This window comes from Abramis brama, assembly GCF_963993115.1.
Source record: "Abramis brama genome assembly, chromosome: 15".
NCBI classification, from domain to species: domain Eukaryota; kingdom Metazoa; phylum Chordata; class Actinopteri; order Cypriniformes; family Leuciscidae; genus Abramis; species Abramis brama.
This window is the reverse complement of record NC_139977.1, coordinates 19,890,325-19,902,777: the sequence shown is the minus strand read 5'-3', so window position 1 is coordinate 19,902,777 and position 12,453 is coordinate 19,890,325. Positions and strand designations below refer to the sequence as shown.

General features: G+C 37.7%; 2 protein-coding genes across 2 annotated transcripts in view; both read right to left on the bottom strand.

Moving 5' to 3' along the window:
* rb1 (retinoblastoma 1) overlaps window positions 1–3,056 on the bottom strand; it is a 35,372-nt gene extending 32,316 nt beyond the window's left edge. Inside the window, exons 1-4 of the mRNA XM_084137936.1 lie at window positions 2,740–3,056; window positions 1,840–1,960; window positions 1,640–1,749; window positions 572–706 (exon numbers count right to left, since the gene is read on the bottom strand). Coding sequence (XP_083994062.1) covers window positions 572–706; window positions 1,640–1,749; window positions 1,840–1,960; window positions 2,740–2,849 — 476 coding nt within the window. The 5' untranslated portion in view covers window positions 2,850–3,056. The remainder of the gene's footprint in view (window positions 1–571; window positions 707–1,639; window positions 1,750–1,839; window positions 1,961–2,739) is intronic.
* Window positions 3,057–3,895: 839 nt separating this feature from the next.
* Window positions 3,896–12,191, bottom strand: dlat (dihydrolipoamide S-acetyltransferase (E2 component of pyruvate dehydrogenase complex)). The gene is made up of 14 exons (XM_084136944.1): window positions 11,719–12,191; window positions 10,749–10,850; window positions 10,435–10,559; window positions 9,943–10,090; window positions 9,677–9,803; window positions 8,541–8,716; window positions 7,698–7,848; window positions 7,521–7,588; window positions 7,050–7,166; window positions 6,828–6,935; window positions 6,617–6,735; window positions 6,308–6,470; window positions 5,092–5,228; window positions 3,896–4,999 (listed from the first exon to the last, which is right to left on the bottom strand). Exons 1-14 carry the CDS (start codon window positions 12,004–12,006, stop codon window positions 4,870–4,872), a joined length of 1,959 nt encoding a protein of 652 aa, XP_083993070.1. The 5' UTR covers window positions 12,007–12,191; the 3' UTR covers window positions 3,896–4,869.
* Between the last annotated feature and the right edge of the window lie 262 nt (window positions 12,192–12,453).

Sequence of the window (12,453 nt, the reverse complement as noted above, 5' to 3'; positions counted from 1 at the left end):
TTCATCACAGGAGTGACATGAGATGAGTCACGCATTCTTTAAATGAGATGCAATGCAAGCACCATCTAAATAATGTGTCATGCTGAGGGAAGGGCGAACACACCATGTTTGGGCATGCCCAAACATCACCCGTAGTAGCGGCTCAGTGTAAAACTTATCTTCTTTCATTCTGTATACATTCAGGATGAAAAAAATTCACTTGTTCTTTTAAACTTTCTATGCATCAAAGAACCCTGAAAAATGTATCATGGTTTTATATTAAGCAGCACAATGGTTTTCAACATTGCTAAACTAATAAGAAATTATAATGATGCTGAAAATTCAGCTTTGCCACCAGAGGAAAACATTTTAAGATTTATTAAAATTGAAAACAGCTACTATAAATTGTACTAATCTTTCATAATGTGATATTTTACTGTATTTTACAGCCTTGGTGAGCATAAAATACCTTTTACCCCAAGTTAACCTCAGTAGATCTTGGAACTGAACTGAGGAGCTGTGATCAGTTTGATCACAATGCTGTAAAATACATCACTACTGCAAATTCCAAACAAAACTGTACAACACTTACTTCACAAATCTTTGGTAGAGGGCAAAGGCCACATCGTATTTCTTCTCCAGTCGTGTCACAGCAGTGTTCACTTTAGGGCTTATTGTGTCCACATTTACATCCATCTTCCTCACAAGGCTGATGAACTGCTTCACACTGCAAAGGAACGGCATAATCATGTGATCAGCTAAAGACAATAAAAAAGGAATACCTGACCCACAACAGCCACCCCGTCCCCATATCAACCATAAAGCGCTTATTATTATAAAAAAATAAAATAATATTGTACTGTAAAATGAAAAATAATTAGAATTTAATAATAAATATAAGAATATAATATATTATAATACAGTATGTTATAATAAAATAATTAACAATTGCTATATTATCATGTTATTATTACCATTATTATTTTATTTTCATTTCATTTTACAGAACAACAGTACTATTACAATACTAACATTTATGGTTGCCTACTCGCCTAAAAAAACGTAGGCTTTACTCTGAAACATGCAGACTACGTATTTTTATAATTACATCACAACTGTTGTGATTTGATGATCGCACTAAGCCATATCACATTCTCACAACCATGCATTGTCAAAATTCATAAAAGAAGAATTACCGGGCAACAGGCGAGTAACATCGATTCATTGCCGATTTGTACTTGCCTTTGACACTTTGAACCCTGGCTAACATGCTACAGGTGTCCCGCAAATGGCGCTGCGAGCTTGCGCAGTGTTGTTGAAAGCAATTTGTGCATTAAAAATAAATATATTAGAAAACGTAACAGTTTGGAGTTTATTTATTAGTATTAGTATTAGTATATTTATTAGCCATTTGGTAATTTCAATCATTATACAACCAAAAAATGTTTTCCTCAGATTTACGCAATTCATGTGGGTCATACTTTTAAGGTCGGAAAACAGAAATCTGTATAAATACGAAAAAAACCACCCCTGCATATTAAAGTATAGAACATACATTTATTAACACTTTAAAGGCAAAACCACACTTCGACAGAGCAACTTGCTGATCCTATAGGGGGAGAATCAGGACTTCTCCATGACGTTCATTTGCCATACATACCTCAGTCCGACCACTTTTAGGAATTGTGTGAAGGTGAGGCTGATGCCTTCATGCTCCATGCCAGCAATGAACAGACAAGCTCCCCACTGCTGTCTGTTCGAATACGCCATCTAGCATGGAAGACACAGACATGTTTGTGTATTGCACATGTAAAAACCAATACACTAGAGTGGTAGTGCAGATATCAGAGGAAAACGTACATTTGCCTTTTCCATCGGCCTGATCTCCCTCTCCCAAATTCTCCACGCATGATCACAGACGACATTTGTGGCATGGAGCTCCTCACTGAGAGACACGAATTCAGACTCCTTGTCCTTGTGTCTGGTAAAACAACAGCATGTTGTCAGACATCAGTAAACACATTGATACACAAGGGGATTTTGACACTATTGTGGGGTGGTCACTATACTGGCACTGCTGGTCAAACAACATTGCATAAAGACATAACTAACACCAAGTTGTCAGCTGTTAGGGTATTCAGCAAAAAAGTGTTACTAGCCAGTGATGTTCACCAGATATAGTGATAATAGTCTATTATATATTATATACTATAATATAATAGACAATAGTATGTGTGGGTATATATGACATGTACACAACTGCTTCATTTACACAATTACTTGAAATTTCTTTAAAAAAATTAAATCAGATATTGTGTATCCCAAATGACAAAATAAAGGCAGATACACTGATTACAAATCACCATAGGCTTAACTGTGGCATTTGTAATAATACAATAGTAACGTTAAGCGCAGTAAAATATTGGTTGCGTCGTAATTACCATGGTATAACAAAGTAACTAACCTATTAAACAATGTTAGCCATAAATATCCGCATTAACATTTTTTTTTTTTTTTTTTTAAACCTGTAATTTATAACAATGTTACTTAGTTACTATAGTTCAAAGAGGTTACATTCTCATAAGAGTATGTCTAGTTTACTGAAGATGGTTGACTAACGTTACTTTTATTCATTCAGGCATCTTTATCAAATACTGTTGGTTGCTGGCTTCCTCTGTCACCTTAACCTACAGCTAAAGACGGTCTGTACTAATAATTCGTTATGTTTATTTTAGAGCCAGTCGCGCGGTGTGTCCTCACCGTTCAGGGCTCAGCACTGCGTTCTCGCTACTGTCCGGAGATTCGCTCTTCATGTTCCCTTTGAACTCTTTCTTCTGCGGGGTCCCGCTGCTGCGCTTCTTCGGCGGCATGTCGATGGTCTCGTGATGGAGAGCGCGTTCACTCACAGCACGGCGAGCGATCACGAGCGACGGATTTGGGGTTGTGTTTGTATTGTTGTTGTTGTGGTTTGTGGTTGGATGTCGGAGCCTGAGAATACTTGTTCGTGTCCGCAACTCTCCACTATTTCCTCAACCACCCAAAACGCGGGAAAATTGATCGACGCAACGTCCGCCACTGTTGCGTCACGTCCGGTTCTTGCGCATAGTAAACAGTAATGACCTGTAATGACATAAACATGTCTTTCTTTCTTTTTAAAGATACATTTATCTAGTTTTACAGACAAGGCTTAAGCCTAGTCTCAGACTAAAATGCATGTTTGAGCTGTTTAAGCTGAAAGCTACTTGGACTGACTCTTAAAATATGTCACTGCCATCAATGTTAATAAATATTATTTTAAGGCACGTTAATAAAATCTACTAATTAATCTAAATTAAATGTCCTAATTTAACTAAGCCACACTCCTGGCTTAATCTAAGCCCTGCCTGTGAAATCTGGCCATTATAAACCATTATATTTTAGCATGAACAACGTATCAGATTGCAGTAAGATATACAAATTCTAAAATGCATCTGAAACACTTTCAAATGTTTTTTTTGTACTGATTGTACTTGCTTTGAGTTACATGCCTAAAATGAATGGTGTTTCGTTCAAAGGCACAATAAAAAATGAAATAGATTAAAAGCAAGTAACATTTGACTGAAGCGTCTTAGTTTTCCAATTGGTTTTTATACAAACATGTCATGAGACCACGAAACACCTTTTTGTTTTACATTACAACAGCCGATGCACATTTTTGAAACAATTATATCACAATATTTTATATATAATTATCAATATTACATCTAATATTATCCATTTATCCATAACTTCTTTTCAGTTAAGAAAACAATAATGGTCACCATCAGAACATAAGACAAGTCAGTGAGACTTTATGGAATATTGTATTCTTTCTATTAAATTAGGTGATTATTCCTCATAGAAATGTATTGAAATGTAAAGAAAAGTGGACAGTATATCATATTTGAGTTTCTATTTTGTTTATTCTCTCTCATTTTTTTTTTTTTTTTTTTGTCAAATTAAATATTGGTCATATTTTTTGTCCCTTATGAAAAAAAAACCCAGTTTGACTCACCGTTGACCAAATGACATCGAATGAATGCCAAAAACAGCTTGAATGAACCGTTCTTTGTATATCCAGTCTAGTTTTTTATTCCATTTAGGAACCTTTCTTCTGTTTCTCCATGGGTTTATTTATAACAGCAGTTCACCCCATGAATTGTGCGTTATTCATTAAAGAATGACTTGAATATATTGCTGTTTAAAAAGAAAAACCCAGGTGCTATAAATGGGAGCAAAGGCACTAATGTGCATTGTCTGGAGTGAGAGATGTAATAAATAAAATTTCCTATATCAAAACCCTGCCCCCATACCAAGACCATCAGTCTCAGCAAAGAACCCATCATGTATACATTAGACATTTAGCTCAGGGAGTAACAGAACAAATGTATTTCTACTATGCAATAATACAGAAAATAAACATTTGCACTGAATAATTTATCATAAATTTCAAATGTAGCCAGATAATATTTGGCACACACATCTCCAGATTTCATCACATTCTTTCTTGTGTAGAAAGAAAACTCATATTGTGCCAATGAATGTGTCAGGTACAGACCATGAGACTTGGCCATGGACACAGACATTATTCTTTGATCTAGTGGCAAACAGACATACGGTGTTTGTAACAACATCCTGAAGGAAAATGGAAACCCTTGTCCAGCAATATCTTCTGAAACTCCAGAAAATTCCCTTAACAATGACTTGGGTTGAGAGGTTACTTCAGGCTTTAGGAAGCAATGGGAGTATGTGAGTGAGAAAGAAAATAAAAAAGAGGAGAGAGAACAACCTGTTGTATTTCCCAGGGAGAGCATATAACCAATGAAAGAGACCTCTCCAAATCCTAAAGTCCACTGTTTTTAAACTGCTTGCTCACAGGAGCATGGTGAACGGTTTCTCCAGGAACTTGCGGAACTCAGCCAGCCACTGTGCACCGACAGCACCATCTACCACCCGGTGATCACAGCTCAGAGTCACCGACATCATGCTAGCCACGTCAAACCTACGAGAAACAGAAAATGCAGGAACTATTTTAAGAGCTTCATCTATATTTGTGAGGATGTGGAGTGATGGCAAACTGATGTCCTTGCTCACCCCTTTTCGTTGTCTGCAGGCAGGAGTCTCTTTTCTGAGCCACCCACGGCCAGAATGCAGGCTTGAGGAGGGTTGATGATTGCTGAAAAATTCTTGATGCCATACATGCCCAGATTCGAAATAGTGAAGGTGCCACCCTAGAAAACCAAGAGTGTTTATGTAATGCATTTTTATATATACACACACAACACATTTTTATATTATTTTATTTATATGCAATTATAAACGCAACACTTTTGTTTTTGCCCCCATTTTTCATGAGCTGAACTCAAAGATCTAAGACTTTTTCTATGTACACAAAAGGCCTATTTCTCGCAAATATTGTTCACAAATCTGTCTAAATCTGTGTTAGTGAGCACTTCTCCTTTGCCGAGATAATCCATCCACCTCACAGGTGTGGCATAGCAAGATGCTGATTAGACAGCATGATTATTGCACAGGTGTGCCTTAGGCTGGCTTATATATATATATATATATATATATATATATATATATATATATATATATATTCAGGGTCAGTTAGATAAAAAAAAATACTAACACTTAATCAGCAAAAATGCATTCAATTGAAAGTGACAGTGAAAACATTTACTTTTTTTTTTTTTTTTTTAAATGTCCAATAAATCCTGTTCTTTCCATTTAAAGAATCCTGAAAACAATGCTTAATGGTTTCCACAAAAATATTAAGCAGTTCATTTAGCAGCATGGCACATTTTTCTTGAGCACCAAATCAGCAAATTAGAACAGTTTCTGAAGGATTATGTGAGACTAAAGACTGGAGTAATAACTGGAATAAATTACATTTTAATTTGTAATATTATTTCATAATATTACTGTTTTACTGGTTTTTATCATATAAATGCAGCCTTGGTGAGCATAAAATACTTCTTTTAAAAACATAACTAACTACATTAGTTCACATGAACTAATAATGAACTGCACTTCTACAGCATTTATGTATTGCTTTGTTAATGTTAATTTCAACATTTACAAAAACATTATTAAAATCAAAGGTATTTGTTAACATTAGTTAGTGTACTGTGAACAAACATGAACAGCTGGATTTTTATTAACTAATGTGAACAAATACCGTAACAAATGTATTGCTCATGTTTAGTTCATGTTAGTGAATACATTACCTAATGTTAACAATAAAGTGTTACCATATACAGTATATATTTTTCTGATATCCACATGAAGCACCTAAAGTACTCACCTGGAATTCATGCGGCTGTAGTTTACCATCTCGTGCTTTAGCAGCTAATGAGCCTACGTCTTTGCTGATAGTCGCAAGGCCCTTAATATGAGCATTAAATACAATGGGAGTGATTAGACCCACAGGTGTACTGACTGCGACACTAACATCCACCACGTGATTTCTGTCCGGAGAGAAAAAGAGCTTGATTAATTCAGATTCACTTCCATTTAAACGTCACATCAGTTACTTTACATTTACTGATATGTGAGAAAATACTGCTGCCCTCAAATGGTTAAGATCAGAAGTGCACTGTGGGAGTCCACTCACTGCCTGATAACTGTGTCCATCCAGGAGGAGTTGGCCTCTGGGACCTTTAAACAGGCTAGAGCCGAGGCCTTGATGATGAAGTCATTGACCGAGAGTTTGATGTTATCAGCTTTCACCTCCTGATCATGAGGGAAAGGTACCATTTAAATCAGGACTACTGTAATGTGGAGCTTATCATCATGTTACAGCCACGGGAAATGAGTTCACTCACAGCATTGAGCTCTTTCCTGAGTCCAAGAACTTGGTCCATGTTGACATCAATAGACAAATAATAGTGCGGAATAGTCTGTTTTGACTGCATCAACCTCTGGGCGATCACCTAGATAGCACAGCAGTAAAGAGACAGGCAGGGAAACAGAGTATCATGGGTAACATAAAAATCTTCATGTATTCCTAGAGAATATAAAGTGTCCTCTAAGGTCAGTGGACTCACTTTGCGGATGTTGCTGATGGGGATGTCGGTGAAGGTTCCTGTAGGTACAGCAGCAAAAGCAGGGGTGGCTGGAGGGCTGGGGGTGGGTGCAGCAAGGGGAGGTGCAGCGGCTGGGGCCTGGTGGTGTGAAACAATACATGTTATTTAGGTCTAATTAATAATGCTGCACAAATTTCCACAGAATTCCCGCCATTCCGAAGTTCTGAGTTAACATGAACTAAATCTATTAAAAACTTTTTTGCTCTTGACCAAAATTAGAATTGTTGCTATAACTGGAAATAAATATTTAGTTAATGTTAACTCTGGTGAAAGGTTTTAAGAACTTCGGAATGGCGGGAATTCTGTGCAAATTTGTGCAGCATTATGGCACATATTCTATCTGGGCTTTCTTAAAAGCCTTTTTATATCTCATCTGCCCACTGTTAGAAAAGTCAAAACAAAGTTTGGTTGCTTCGAAATTGAATGACTTACAGGAGTGAGCTTAGGTGGAACGAAGCTGTCGATATCTTTCTTGGTGACTCTGCCATCTGGTCCAGTTCCTAGCGACAAAGCAGTAGCATATTCCCAATTCAATGTGAGTGACATCTCCCATGCAAATGAAATGAGCTAACAGACAGCATCAAAGCCAAAGCATCAAAGCTCTCCCACCTGTGACTTGGGCGATGTCGATTCCCTTCTCGGCAGCCAGTTTCTTGGCTAGAGGGCTGGCAAACACCCTACCCTTCCTAGGAGCAGCAGGGGCGGCTGGGGCAGCGGCAGGTGCTGGGGAGGAAGCTGCTGCTGGAGGTGGGGTGGCCACCTGAAAAAATAGCTACAATTAAAAGTCATATACGCAATACACATATTCAAATTATTTCTTTATAGTTAGGTTAAAGATTTAAATCATTAACGTCTTCAAATTTGGATTAGAACATGTTATGCTTCTAAAAATGTTCTGGGCTGCATTTCCCAAAAGCAGTGCCACCAATGGTCTCTACCATCAACTTAGCCCACGATGCTGTTGAGAAACACAGCCCTGGCTTAACGGTTAGTGCATGTGCCAATGTGTGTACATACATAATTTTTTTTTTTTTAACAATCTAAATATCTTGCCAGAACATATCATGTGCACCACAACCGACTGAAATGTGTTGTAGTCTATTCTTGATGGCCACACCCACAAAATTGGCATGGCGTGATTGCAGTATTGCAAAACATTGCAAAACACTACAAATATTGCAAAGTGACCTTTCACTTTCAGTCATGGCATGAAACTTGATATTACGTTGGCAGTAAATACAAGACCTTGATTTTCATCACAACGGCCTTTAGGTGGCCACACAAAAAGTATGCTACATCACATCATGACATGCGGTTAATAAATGATTGCTGTTAATAAATGACTGCTGATCACCAAAACAATCAGGTTAAGTGTACATTATTAATCATAATCACTTTAAACAGCAGACACAAATAAACAACAGATCTTGTAGAAATGACAGCGCTCTTTACCGGTGCGGGAGCAGGAGGCGGGCTTGCAGCCACACCGGTCTCTACGTAGTCTGCAAATGCGCTAATGTCGGATTCCTTTTCCACAATGATGCAGAGAGGAGTGCCGAGAGGAACGTCTCTGGTGCCCTCAGCAATCATTATTTTGGCCATGTAGCCCTCCTCTTGTACCTCAAAACCTGAAAACCACAGGAAGGAATTACTAAACAGTGTTAATGCATATATTAATATCTAATCATACAGCAAACTTCTTAAAATCTTGTTTATGCATATACATTTGTGTGTGCATATGTCCAATCAAACGTTCACAATAAAACAATTTTAAAATGTAATTTATTTCTGTGATGGCAAAGCTGAATTTTCAGCATCATTACTCCAGTCTTCAGTGTCACATGATCCTTCAGAAATCATTCTAATATGCTGATTTGCTGCTCAAGAAACATTTCTTATTATAATCAATGTTGAAAAGAGCTCTGCTGCTTATGTATATTTACACAAACACACATGTATCTATATATCTATGGGCCTGTTTACACCAGGTCACATAATGTATTTTCTCTGATTGAATAGCTATCCGATTGTTTGGATTGATCCGAGATTGATTTAAATTCGATCACTCAAACTACTTCAGGAGGTGGTCTGAAACGCATTCCAGATGAAACTGGACAAGTGTAAATGCATCTGGTTGTTGAAACCACATGTGTAAATTTTAATTCATTAAAAGTGAAATTTAAATTTATAAGTAAAATTTTACTTTATTACTAAATGTTAAAAAATAAAAGGGTTAAGAGCATGTTATGGGCTAAATGGCCAGTTATGACAGCGCTACTGCAACACACATATAGCATAGTGCAACATTTGCATATAGTGCGAGAATTGAAGATCGGATTAATATTGGTTTTAAGGAGACACAAGTGTAAACGGAACAGTTTTAACAAATCAGTAAAAACGCAAGTGTTAAGGTGTAAACAGGCTTTATCTAAGCACCATTGAGTGGAACCAACGGGTTTTGGGCATTGACCACTTTTTCACCTCATAAGAAATTATGTTATCAATATGTTTAAGGTGTTTATGTGGACATGGATATAACTATTACTGTTGAATTATCATAATTAAATTCAAAATAGCTGACAATTTACCGATTGTTGCCTTATCGGTCTCAATTTCAGCCAGCAGGTCTCCCTCGCTCAGCTTCTCACCCACCTTCTTCTCCCAGCGCTGCACTGTGCCCATAGTCATGGTGGGAGAGAGAGCTGGGAGAAGAACCTAAAGAAAGCGAGACAGTAAGTTAATGACGCCATGCAATAAAATGCTTGCTTAAGCTTAGACTGGCCAATACACCAAATGCTTTCACTTCTGAATTTGTTTGTAGTCACTTTAATATTTGGTCAACATCTCATCCTACCTTCATATGAGGTGGGTAGGAGCTTCCAGGAACTTGTGGCGCTGCAGGAGCAGCAGTGGGCGCTGCTGGAGGGGGAGGTGCAGCTGCAGGGGCGGAGCTGGACATTTTATCCACTGTAAAGTCCTTAAATGCAGGGATGAGGTCAGGACTAAAGGTCAAAAGACAGATGATGTAAATTAATTGGGAAATACAAGTACACATCAATATTATACATACCGTACCTTCTATATCAAATCACACAATTGAATTGTCAACAAAGGTATCAAACATGCAAATTTATGCTTTTATTAAAAGCAAAGATCAAGACACAGTATAATTTAAGTACATCACATATGCCCTTCTTATGATGCACCATTTATCTGTCCTACAACATAACTCTTTTATGTTTTTAAGGACATAAAGTTTATCATATAAAATGTATTATGTAAAACAACAAACATCAGATCTTATGATGCTCTGTATCTTGGCACTGAAGATACAAATTGTGCTTACCTGTCAACGGTAATACAAATGACAGCTCCAATGGGCACATCTCTTGTACCCTCAGAAACCAAGATCTTGGCTAGGTAGCACTCCTCCAGCAGTTCAAATCCTACTGTAGCTTTGTCTGTTTCAACCTGACCAAATCAAAACAGAAGAATTAGATCAGAATTATACCATGGGGTTGTCGAAAGCTTGATTCGAATTGGTTGACAGACATTCTAATCTAAGCTGTCCTAAGAAATTATTTAGTTTAACATTTTTATCTACAACAAAATTAAACAATCAAGTGGCTTCTTGGTGGTAAAACCCTAAATATGCCTCACCTCAGCAATCAGATCTCCCTCATTAATTTTGTCACCTTCCTTCTTTTCCCAGCGTGCAATAGTGCCCATCTGCATAGTGGGGGACAAAGCAGGCAGTTCCACCTGTAATAGAATGAATTAGGTTAAACAGGAAACTGTAAGCATTTGGCATAAATGACTATCAAATCTTCTCAGCATACATGATCTGCATTGAAATGGTAGTTAAATGGTTTTATTGCTTTTGGATTTTTATAGTTACTCAGGATTCCCACACCTTCTGACTATTGCACTATAAAATACTATCTGAAGTATTTTACACTTATTTAACTTATGTTATAGGCTAGAGATTGGACTAATAAATTGGTTTAAAAGTAGTATAACTGGAAAAAATGTATATTCAATCACTTCAAGAAATATGCTAGACTTTCTCATAACTTCTTATAATTGATTTCTTATGTGTTTTCTAGGCCTGGAAAAGCACAACAAGTTTGTGACTGTGGACATGTTCTGAGGCTAAATATTTAGATTATGTAGATTATTTAGAAAGAAAATGTTATGCTCTCTCGTGTAACAGTATGTTTCGTATAGATATGAAAACATGGATGGACCTCTGGCAGCCCACAGAATTCATAACACATATACTTCTAGACTGAGCATCTTGAAGGTGACACCAGCAGAAGAAACGCAGTGTTGCAATATACCAGTTCTTAAAGAGACAGTTCATCCAAATACGCATATATATATTTTTGTCAACTTTTACTCTCCCTAATGTTGTTGTTCCGAAACCGTATGAGATTCATTCTTCTGTGGATCACAAAAAGAGATGACAGATGGCATAGTGACAACGTCGGTCACAGTTCACTTTCATTCTGTAGATAAAAACGCAATGATAGTGAACGTTGCCTGAGGCTGTGAGTCCCTAACATCTCTTTTTGTGTTCCAAGTCAAACGTTTTTGGAAGCACATAATAACATTAGTTAGCTTAGCTTACCCTCTGATGGGGCGGTAGACTGTACACTCGCATGCTTTGACTGAAACTAGCCGTTTGGCTTCGCAAGACCCATGATCTGTTACTAAGGATGCTGTTGTACACACGACGACCATGACACAAGCTCCGGATCCGGATCGGGCCGTTGGAGTGGTATCGTTTGAGATGATGGCATGACACCGGACCGGGTCGAGGACTAGCAGCAGCAGCAGCAGCAGGGCCCGAGAGGACACTGGGCCGGGTAACGTTGAGCCTGGCAGATGGGCGCACTCGCAGCGCTAAACGCAACATTTTGAACGTGATGACCCTGTAACACTTCGCTGGATTCAAGTAAGGCTACTCTGGTATCAGAATATCTGACACCTGTGGTAGCAACAGCAGTCTGTTCTCTCCTAAACGTACAGAACAACCTCACTTTCCAATGACCTCCCCACTCAAAACATCCCACTTTACGACACTCCTTCGCTTCGTCCTCCTGGTGACGCACAAGGGTTGCCAGATTTGTAATTTAATTATATACAATATATTTAATTATATCCTCTTTTTAAAAAAAATCATAATTTTGTGTTTTTAAATAGGCTAACTAGCGAAAACAGCAACGTTTCTGTGAAAACGTTGTACAATTAATTACTCTTTTAAATGGTGGATTGAGATTGTAAAAACATGGCAACCTTCAAGCTGTCAAAGCCGGTGTCGTAAACTGTCAATCGCTGACGTAAAAGTGTTGTCAAGCACTTT

Bases quoted from the DNA above. Each gene is read 5' to 3' on its own strand.
- dlat (XM_084136944.1), bottom strand. From the start codon at position 12,006: ATGTTGCGTTTAGCGCTGCGAGTGCGCCCATCTGCCAGGCTCAACGTT. The intron at 7,167-7,520 runs GTAAGTCATTCA...TCACACCACCAG, and splicing joins TTCCACCTAAGCTCACTCCT to GCCCCAGCCGCTGCACCTCC. The intron at 5,229-6,307 runs GTGAGTACTTTA...TTGGTTTTCTAG, and splicing joins TACAGCCGCATGAATTCCAG to GGTGGCACCTTCACTATTTC.